Genomic DNA, 11,161 nt, shown 5'->3' with positions numbered 1-11,161 from the left:
CCCCAGCCCCAGCCCCATCCCCAACTTCCTGCCCTTCCACAGCCCCAGACTCAGCCCCAGCCTATGCCCCAACCACATGCTCATCCTCAAGCACAACTTCAAGCTCAAGCCCTTTCACGCTCTCAGTTTCCTCAAACTCAGCAAGTTCCTGTTCAGCAACCTCATCAGCAGTTACCGCCACAAATTACACCACAGGCCACTCAGCTCATAGTGCCTGCTGGGCAACCCCATTATCCACAACTGCATCCATATCCACAGGCTCAGCAGCATCAACCGTCTGTTCTTCCACAGCAGCTTCCTCAACCACCTCTGCAACAATTACAACACCTGCAAAGTCAGCCACATCCAGCACCACTGCCTCCGGCACAATCATACAACCAGCCCCAGCCTCAATTTCAACAACCACATATGCAGCAACCTCGCCCTCTTCCCCAGCCCAGCCCCAGCCCCAGCTCCAATCTCAGCCCCTGCCCCAGCCTCAATCCCAGCCCCAGCCTCAGCCTCATCAAGCTCAGAATCCATCTGTTCACGGGGTTACAGGGCATCAATCTTATCCTCAGTCCCAGCCACTCCAGCAAATACCTCATGGTGTACCACAGCAACGGCCTATGAATCCCCAGCAGCCTGTTGTGCCTCAACAAACTTCTCAAAATCAGTTCCACAGTCATCAAGCCCAACAAATGAGGCCCCCACAGACTCATATGCCTTTGCAAACACAGCAATACCCTGCTATGCAACCTCATGCACAAGCTCCATATCCAGGTGCTGCATCGCAGCCACTAGCTCAGCACTTGGCCCATCAGCCTGGTCAACAGATGCATCCGACAGTGAGTGCTCAAGTGCTTCCGCAGCAGCAACTTTTGCCTCAACAGCAAGCACCCGGCCACTTTCCATCTGCACAGATGCTTCAACAGGGTGGATTTCCATCACAACAACCTTCACATTCTCAGCATTCTCAGCATTCTTTAAGATCACAGGTTCAGCCATACATGCAACCTCCATCCCAAGGACGGGCTATGGCACCAAACCAACCACTGCCGCCGCAAGTTCAACATTCTTCTGCAAAACCATTTCAGTCTGGCATGAATCAACACTCACCTGATCATAATCATTCGGCCAGACAACATGGATCCATCAACCAATCTCAATTACATTCTGGTAGCCAGGGCTCATTGATTTCTGTTGCCTCTCGTTCTGGCATAGATGCTAACCAAGTATCTGCAGTTGGATCAGACATGAAGTCAGCTGCGCTTGAAAAACCTGTTGATTCTATATTAGATAAGGCCAGCCAAGGGAAACGATCGGAGGCTGAAACAGCCACAGGAAATGCAGGTGGATATGAAACTTCTAGATCCTCTGAGCTTGCTATTTCTAAGCCTGATAGTGACTCCAAATCCTTCGCTGAGGGGTCGACACCTATTGATGTTAATGAGAACTCCGAAACGGAGGAGAAGGATGGTTTGATACCGAAGAATTTAAGAGGGGCAGATTTCCAGGATGGAACAGAAGAATCTAACTCTTATAAAAATATTGAAGGAGCGAAAGAAGATAACCGGACTGAGGGAAAGCAAAACACTAAACAATTGATTGAAGGAGTCACCACTGATTCCGCATTAGATGGTCCTAATGTAGCTCAGCCCCTGCTAGGGAACACCAAACAAATGGAGAAATTGGATCAATCTTCTGGGAGTAGAAGCCAAACTGCTGGAAATACTGCTAGTAGCATTCAGACTGCTCATTCAATGCCCCAGGGGCAGCAGCAGCATGATGTGGAAGCGCATGAAAAAGCATTCCCGCCATCTGGGTATTATGATAAAGGTATATCCCAATTTCCTCCACTTCAAGCAGGGGCAGCTGGCCTCCGTGGAATATCTCCAGCTGGTCCTGTACTTGTTCACGAGAGATATCCTCCACAGAATATTCCTCATGGTCACCCTCCCAACTTAGATGCAGCAATGGTGTCCCAAAGACCTTCTGGACCCGATGGAATGTTTTCACAAAACATGCCTCATGTTTTACCCAGTCAAGAGAGGAGGTTCCAGGAACCTTTTCCCCATACTATTCCTGTGCACGGCCAACCAACAGTACCTGGGCAGCCAAGGCCACCTGGATATTCAGAAAATTTTCCTTACCCGGTTCAGACCCCAGCTATGGCAGAATCTTTTCTACCGCCGGCAGCAAAACAACCATATAGCTCTAACATTCCTCCATCAAATTCAGAGGAAATTAATTTATTTCCTATGCGAAGCCAAAGCCATGCGCCTCAACCTAATGCTATTGCTCCAGGGGCTGCTCAAATTGATCCATTTGCACGTTCAGTTATGGGTGGGCCTCCACCTAGAGCATTTGATGCAGCAAGTGGCGTGCTGACGAGGGGCTCTCACTTTGGTTTTGAAGATCGAGCTGGTCGGTCTGGTCCAGTAAACTTGATGGAAGGGCCAGGATATTATGATGGCAGACGGTCAGAGTCCCATAGACCGTTACCTGGTGAAAATGCTCCTTTTGGACAGCAGACTGTTATGCTTCCAAACATGATGAAAATGAATGGTTTGTCAGGTATGGGGCCTGCTGGTGTCATGCATGATTCAGCATTTTCACATGGTGTGTCGGATGATAGATTTCGACCACCAGCTGGAGAAGGGTTTAACTTATTGCCTGACGAGGGTTTGAGAGCTTCTGAACATGATAAATTTAGGCCAATGATGGATTCTGGCCGGACCACTGCAATCCACAGGGATTTTGAGGAAGACTTGAAACAATTCCCTAGGCCTAGTCATTTGGATGCTGATGGGTCACATAGATTTAATATGTATGGGCCTGGTAGCAGGCCAGTAGAAAGGGGTCAACATTTTGTACCTGATGGTGGACCTAGGCCATTTGATAGAGCGTCAGTGGGTTCATTTCCCCCACTTCCATTGGGTGGTCGATTTCCTCCTAGTAGTGCTGGTTTAGAATTTGGACCATTGGAGATTTCAGATAGACAAAGGGGTCCTGTTTTCCATGATGATTTGGGTGGGAAGCATGAATCATTTTCTGAGCGTCTCAGGCCTTTTCCTGAATTTGGTCGTCCTCATATTGATAATTTTCCTGGTATGAGAAGCCCAGGTAGAGATTTTTTTCTCAACATCTATAGACATAGTTATATTGCGTGTGAGTGCTACTTTCTTTTTTGCTGATTCTCATTTCCATATCTTTTCAGGTATTCCAGATGGCCCAGGGAATTTCCTTGCGGAGCCTGGTCTTTTTAGGAAGGAAATAGATGCTTTTGATGGCTCTCACAATCGTTTGCGTGCTTCTGAACATGTTGGCCATGGATTGGCAAATAATATTAGAGGTGGTGAACCTTATGGTGGTTGGAATTTGCCTAGCCATCTGAGGCTCAATGATTCAGCTGGTCATGCTCCACTTCGTGGCAGCGAGTCAATTGGATTTGGTGGATATGGTCGAATTCCAATTGGGGATTCAGGACTTTCTAATAGCTATCCTGTTCATGATTCGGTGAGTTTTTGCTTACTTTTTTCATGTATTTTTAAATTTTCTTTTATCATATATGAAATTTGATCTCTGAATTTTGCTCCATAAGCGGCATTCCTGGTGGTCATTCTAATTTTGATCCAGGTTTCTCTACATGGTGATGTTGATTCTTTTGAGCATTTAAGGAAGAGGAAGCACGGAAGCATGGGGTGGTGCCGCTTATGCAAGATTGACTGTGAAACAGTTGAGGGTTTGGAGGTGCACTCGCAGACAAAGGATCATCAGAATATGGCAATGGAGATAGTTCTTAACATCAAGAAAGAGAATGCAAAGAAACACAAATTGTCGTTATTTTAAACTTTTGTTTCATGTATGTGACATTTTCTTTAGATCTCAGCAATAGATTAATTGTTTACTTCATTTTTGTAGAACCTCCGAGGAGACAGATGACAAAAATAAGTCAAGAAAGGCGAGCTTTGAAAACCGTGGGGGTAGACGTTGAAATCATGGTACTTGCATGTGAATTGTGAAAATTAAATTATTGTCCAGTTAATGAACTTCTTTATTCTTTTAGACTTGCTTTTATACCTTGAATTTTTTGAGGCTTTCGTTCAGTTTTCTTTATTTGTTCCTCTTTTTTCTTTCAGGCTGCTGCTTAAACTTTCTGAAGTTTTTGGCCTTGAAGTTTCTGCAACAAGTTTGGTTTTGGTAATATCTACTATTGCAAAGAGATATCTAATCTGCTTTGCTTTAACTTTCCTGTCACTTTGCTGCGCGAACATTTCTTAAGATTCTACCTATTTTGCTTCCTTTGAGTGCAGCTTTAAATGGATGATGTTATGATATTTTAATGCGTTGGAGATTGTAGTTCTCTTGACCCAAAATTTTCATGTAAGTTTTGCCTGCTTATAATTTGGCGACTTTGGCTGTCATGATTAAACTAAAGTTGCTTTCTTTTGTTCTGTTGGACTTTTTATGACGTGTTCTTATAAATTCAGCAACTATGCTATATAATCAAACTAGGCTCTTTCTCAGGTTGGTTTGCCTGGATGCATATTTTCTCTCTCCAAATAAATGAAAAAATGTTTCTCATTTGCCCATTCAGTTTTGTATCCAGATTTTTAATTGATGATGAAAGGGTGTTTATTCAAATTAATGGATGCAACCAAACAAATGTGTCCATAGACATGTACTAGCCAAAAGTTGGTTGTTTGGTGGTCCAAGTGGTTACTAACTAAATATAGCAGCCCTTGAATATTGTGGTTTTGAAACCATTGCTGTAGTCCTGTCCGGGCACAAGTTCTGATTTTTTACATTTTTTTAATCTTTCAGGTATTCTCTATTTGGTTGTGGGTTTTTGGCATATGTAGTCAAATAAGCTGATACTTTTCCATATATGTGAATGTTAATTGCAAGAAAGTGTCAAGAGGCTTTTAACTTACATAAATCGTTACATTTTTTATAGTGATATTCATCTTTATATGCATCTCATGATTCATGCTTTTACAACTCTTTATTCTTGTTTGTATTTTATATTATCTCATGATTTCTCTGCTTGAGTTGTGTGCCAATTTACGTGCACTATTCTTTTGGCATTTTGAATCATTTTGGTGCATCTACATATAGGCATTTTGTTAGGGTTGAAAAATTTTCACATTTGCTTTCTCATGTTATGCATAATAGGAATATAATTACTAGTTTAAATTTGGTATTACCTCACTTTTGGTGGACTCATAAGTTTTCTTTTTGAGACCATTGACAAATTTAAAAAATTCATGAAAAAAATTATTGAATTCACAGTCAATTTTAGTTGGAAATTAAAATTATATTGAGAATTTTCAAGACATGATGTTTTTAAAGGTTGACATATTTAGTTCTTTAGGATATCATCTGATCATCTTCCACAGGGAGTGAAAAGATGTGGCGCCAAGTTTTACATCATAAAAATTCTGATATTAATGTGAGATATATAAGGAATTAAGAGACGTGGTAAAATTTTCTATTGAAAACTTGCTAAACTAATGTGAAATATTCCGTTTCACGGCAGAGAGATATGATGAGTCTGCATCGGTCGTTTCTTTTTCCTTGTTAAATAATAAATTTTATCAGAAAGGTTTTGTGGCCGAGTGATTATTGGAGAAGATTCTTTCTTTAAGGTCACAGGCAAAGCCACATACATTGCAATTTTTTGCTAATTCTCCCACCCCCCTAAGAAACAAAAAAGAATTGATGTGGTTCTATATATTTTTTACTTATGCTGTATTTTGTTGGTGAAAGGTTTAGGGGTCCATGTAGAAAATGGCATTTCCTTAGATGGGCTTATCGCATGATCAATTTACAGTACTCTTTTTTGTAGTCCTTAACGTCAGAGGATTGAGCGTGCTATGATATGCTTATCATCATCTCAGCTTGTTTTTATTTGACTGACTTGTTTTGTTTGGACAATCAGATTTTATTTTTGAACATGTTTAATGAATTTCATATAATGTGTGTTTTTTTGGGAGAGTAAGGGTTAGGGTTTTTGGTGTTATATGAATGGGATAGGATTTGGTTTGGGGGTGAGGGGTAGAGGGATAGTTTTATGAATGAATGGTAGGGTTTTGATGGAGACAGGAGAGTTGAGATTAGAAAGGTTAGATGCCCTTTCCCGCATATTTGAGATCGTGCTTACCATTGTGCGTTCTTTTCCTCTAACAAAGCAATGGGGTATGTGATATTAATAGGAAACACAATGGATCTTTCAGTTGCATATGCTGGGGCTCTAATAATACTAGCGAGCTGAATCTGCTGTCATCAGAAGCTGAGATGGAAGTAATTTCTGAACTTCACAAAAGTACTGAGCTGATAGCCAATGTTAATACGCTGATTTTAGGCAGTCAGCATCGCACCTTTTGCCTTTCGAATGGAAGTCATCTTGGAAAAATAGTCTCGGTGGTGCCAAGAAAATATGTTTGTTTTTAATGTCCAAATCTTATAATTCTTTTCCTTAATAAGATTATTCTGGAAAAATGAAAATTTTCTATCTCATCTGATCAATTCTTGGATCAAAGTCAAATGGGCTTGCAAAAGAGGCAAAACCCAGCTTGAAGAGAACTTGAATTATATTGAGATTTTATCATAACGAGCTAGGTTGAGATTAGATTAAAATATATATATTAATCCATTTGCATATCTATTTTTAAGTATGTATTAAGCTTTGAATTATCTTATATATCCATCTCTGCCTTTTCATATATGAATCTGTGCATCTTGAACTGTGTTTATTTATGAATATTTTACAAAAAAATTATCTTAGAAGATTAAAACTTGATCAAAATCAGATTGGTTTTTGGCTTGAATCAAATTTCGATGAAAGTTAGCATGTCTGACTTGGTTTGACTTAAGATCAAGTCAAGCCATCCAATTACCAAACTTAATTATGCTTGAGATTGGATCAAATAACTTTTATTTGACATTGAGCTGGGTTGGAAAACAGTTTTGTTCGTTATCATCTTGTGCAACCGATTTAGCCTAGTGGTTCAGTGCGTTGGCTTCAACCACAAGATCTGAGTTTAAGGTCTTGCATATGCGGGTATGCTTGATTTTAAAAAAAATCTAAATAAATAGAAAAGGACTGATATTACCAGTTGGCAGTCTTGTTTGTCTAGCTGCTGTTGCAAATTTGGTTTTTTAATTGTATTCTAAAGTTTTGTCGTATATTGATTTAATCTGAGAGTCATACATTTTTATTTTTTTTCACCACTTTGTGTGTGATATTTTTGTGATTGTACAAATTGCTTGAATGGGCAATTAATTGAAGTAAAGAGTTTTAGGTTTTGGCAGTCCTTCAATTGCTCTATTAACTTATGACAGGTAACAATTCAAGACCTTAGCATCTAACCATAAACAAATTTTTCTTTAGAGTTCATATTCATATACTCTTTAGGGCATTCAAAAACTAATAAACATTGCTGGTGTTCAACAGACTTATATAACGGGAGGAAGTGAAGTCCTGCTAACTCCAAATTTCTCATACTGTGGTTCTTCTGGAGAATGATGGTTTGAATTTAGTTTTGTTCATATTACCTACTTTTTTGTTGATTTGTTGCTATTATTCATGTCTATGTGGTCCGGGTTATTTATTTGCTTTTTATTACTCAGAAGTTACAAAGTAGCACCACATTTGGTGCTGGTATTTTTATGTATGGACTGGTTCTTGATATTAGTTGCTTTTTCTCATCTTTGGAGATAGGATATGCGTTGCAGGGCGATAAACCTTGCTCGATAAAGGTCCTTCACACCTTTTTTGATTCCATAGGAATATTTAGTATGCAACTTACGAGGGTAATCTCTCAAGATAATCTTGATGAGAACAAAATAGTGAATTATTAGGAGCCCATGCACACTATCCTTTACTATTTAATAGCATTGTTTAAGATGATAAGTGTGAGATAAGATTGATTGTTTATGTAGGAGCCATTGACATGGAAGTTTTGCTGTGAGGGAGACTTAGAGGATATTGCCCCTATTAAGAAATAAATGTTTATGATTCATCTAACGTTTTAGTTTAGCATCTTTCAATAATGAATATAATTTTCAACTTGGCCACCTTGTTAGAGCTACAGGTTAATGGGGCATGCTGTTGAAATAGCCCTTTTTTGTCTTATTATAGTGCGGATATCTTTAGCACTATTTGAGTTTTGGAAACCTTTTTCACGCTCCTTTAATTTTTCTTTTAATCATTATTTTGCCTGATGTGGTTTTAATTGAGCTTGACTGCATTTTGTGAGCTTAGAGGATTTATACGCATAACCTTGTCTAAGAGCTGGAATAACTTAGTTTTGATGCTATTGAGAAACTAAAATTAAAAATAGGTTGACCTTTTTAAGCAACTTGCCTAGCAAAACCTTTTATTATACTCATATAACTACCGATACACCTCATAACAAATGTATAGGGATGAAAATGCTTAGCCATTCAAATCAGATGCTTAACACTTGTTTAGTTAATATTTTGTAGCTCTTATTGAAATATTTGTTGAAGACCGAATGAACACATTGATTGACTAAAATAAAACTTTAGGTATTAGATATGTAAGTACATAAGAGATTAAGAATTGTGTGGTATGCATGTAAAAGTACCATTCATTTTTCTGAGGGGCCTTGAATACATCAATTTATTCATTTTTGTTGTATTTGAAATTCATTGTAGTTGGGCGAATTTCGTATCCATTGCACCATGTGAACTCCCCTGCTAAGGCCTCCATCAAACGTGGGCGGCGACTTTTTTGGGTTACATGACCTCCAATGCGAACTCATGGCTAACACCAGCTTTTGATGTTGACTTTAGTGTTTTGACCATGAAGTTTTTGATGCTGACTTTTTAATTTTTATGTGGTCTTTAAATGGTGGCTTAATCACATTGTTGTTGACTTCATCACAAATGGCTTCCTCTTCAACCTCTCAACATCAGATGGGGCTATCAACCTTTCCTTTGACTTTGTTGTTCCAAGCTTGGTATCTATTATGACTTCCACTCGGATCTCTAGCATTAACCTCAATTTGTGACCTAAAAGAATCTTTAAAATTTCTTTTATACACTTTGTAGTGATCCAAACATAAAAAATGTAATACTGAAATTACTTTATAGCAAACCAAGCACCAAATAGTATTTTAAATGTATTGATTTTATTTTACATATGTTTAGAACATGCTTGAATTCTAAATTCTTTGAACCAGACATATCCTTACTCTTGAACTAAGATGTAAATGTTATTTTTATTTTGAGTGTTTAATAGGCTAAATATTTCTTTTATAAATACTAACAACTCGTCATGGAAGTCGGTTTGGTGGACGTGTTATTGGTGAAGTGTGCAATATTGGGAGAACTATTAGCATGGTCGGTGGGAAGTGATTCTTTTCTAGATTGCTAATCAAAGTGCACCAATTGCAATGGCATGAGGATTGCATAATTTCATTTTGTATTATTAGAGCATGAATGTGCAACATTAGTTAAATATGTAGTTTTTTCTAGTTTATTTTACTTCTTCTTTTTTTTTATTTGAATGAGAGTTCCTAATTTAATTCGTATGTTCTTAGATTGAATTGCTATAATATTATTTTGCTGTCGTAATCCATTAAAATCATCTGTTGATATCATATTATTCCAGTTCATATATTGAAGACTCGCTTGAGCAAATTTTGCAAGCACATAGTTACCATATGACTAAGCTAAAAATTGTGTTTATGTGGATATAGTGTTTTTTGAGGTCGGACAAATGAGATATGTCCTGTCATGTTTTAATTATAAAGAAAATTTTTTAGTTGTTGCACCCATATGCTTAACAACATTGAGTGACATTTTTTATTATAGCTACATTGCTGGAGTAACTGAGAGAGTTTGAAAAGAAATTGAAATAGAAAATTAGAAGTTTATTTCATTTTCATCAGAAAACAATTTGCAGCGAGATTGCTTTCGTTTTAGTGGGTAATACTATTTTCCTAAATTCGCATGCTGTCTTTGCTATTTTATCAAGTAAATATTTATTTAACTTCTTTACTGTTTTACTTTGTTGCTTTTGTATTGGAGTTTGTTTTTTTTATATGCCTCTGCTGCTTAACTATTTATTTTTTGTATTTATTATATTTGTGGCATGAGTAATTCCTTATAGTATACTAACACCCTGCTAATTAAAGTCTAAAAGTTTATGCTAGTTTTATTTTGAAATGTGCTAGGCGGGTCTACCTTGGAAACTAATTTTTTTCTCTTGAGATGTCATTGAGAACTGAAGCTGGTGACTTTATTTATTGACTTTATTCGTTGCTGTTATTGTGATTGTTATAATACATGTGCATGCCCATTTCCTATGTTTAACTAGCTTTGAAAATTTAGATATTGAGAACCAAGGGAGTAGCTTAGAAATCTTGCGTTAACTTTTACTTGAAACCTGCAAAACTATCCAAATGCTCTAAACTTCTGCATCGACATTTACTTGAAACATTATTTATAGTTTTGTTTTTAATTATGTGAATAATTTAGAGGTTTCTGAGCTGAACGATTATATGCATTTTGAATTAGATGAACTGAAATTCCAATACAATTTGATTAATGGTGGTATTACGGCATCATCTTGTATTGTTGAATGAATCATTAATAATATAGTTGGTTGAGTAAACCTTGTATAAAGGTTTCAATCATTGGTGGAGAATTTGGAAAATTTATTGATGGAAGTTATAGTCATTTACATAGGACTTTGATCAACAATAGTGGTTGAAGGCTTTTTTAACTAATGTGGCACACTAATCCCTTGTAAGATTATATGTGCAATTTCTTGCTCAAACCCGTCTTTGAATTCAGATGAACTGAAATCTCTTCAAGTCAATTAGTTCATTTGAAGAAGCCAATAATAGTATAGGCAATTTAGTATAACCTGTATGATAATTAAAATTTTTGTTTTGGAACATGAGTGTCCCCATACATTCTGTTATTGTGTGTGAGCACCGACATGATGATTTGAAGATGTAAATGGCATCTTATTTATGGATGATATGAAACAACAATGTTGGTTGAAGTTTTTATTTTATTTTCTTACTTGGGTGCAATACTACTTCAAGTAATGACACTTGCACAATCTCTTGTTGAGACTCAGACTCAAACATAATGTCAAGCTCAAGGTGGACTGAAATTGGAGTAGTTTGATGAGAAGTAA

The 11,161-nt window shown here is 37.5% G+C and overlaps 1 protein-coding gene across 1 annotated transcript in view; it reads left to right on the top strand.

Moving 5' to 3' along the window:
- Nucleotides 1-9,392, top strand: part of LOC110022972 (mucin-5AC-like) — a 16,115-nt gene extending 6,723 nt beyond the window's left edge. Inside the window, exons 5-10 of the mRNA XM_020722149.1 lie at nucleotides 7-3,105; nucleotides 3,200-3,498; nucleotides 3,619-3,818; nucleotides 3,904-3,983; nucleotides 4,122-4,365; nucleotides 7,439-9,392. Coding sequence (XP_020577808.1) covers nucleotides 7-3,105; nucleotides 3,200-3,498; nucleotides 3,619-3,818; nucleotides 3,904-3,976 — 3,671 coding nt within the window. The 3' untranslated portion in view covers nucleotides 3,977-3,983; nucleotides 4,122-4,365; nucleotides 7,439-9,392. The remainder of the gene's footprint in view (nucleotides 1-6; nucleotides 3,106-3,199; nucleotides 3,499-3,618; nucleotides 3,819-3,903; nucleotides 3,984-4,121; nucleotides 4,366-7,438) is intronic.
- Nucleotides 9,393-11,161: the final 1,769 nt, after the last annotated feature.

The sequence above is a fragment of the Phalaenopsis equestris genome, unplaced genomic scaffold (assembly GCF_001263595.1).
Source record: "Phalaenopsis equestris unplaced genomic scaffold, ASM126359v1 Scaffold000203, whole genome shotgun sequence".
NCBI lineage: Eukaryota > Viridiplantae > Streptophyta > Magnoliopsida > Asparagales > Orchidaceae > Phalaenopsis > Phalaenopsis equestris.
Note: the sequence above shows the minus strand (reverse complement) of the source record. Positions and strands in the feature narration are given on the sequence as shown.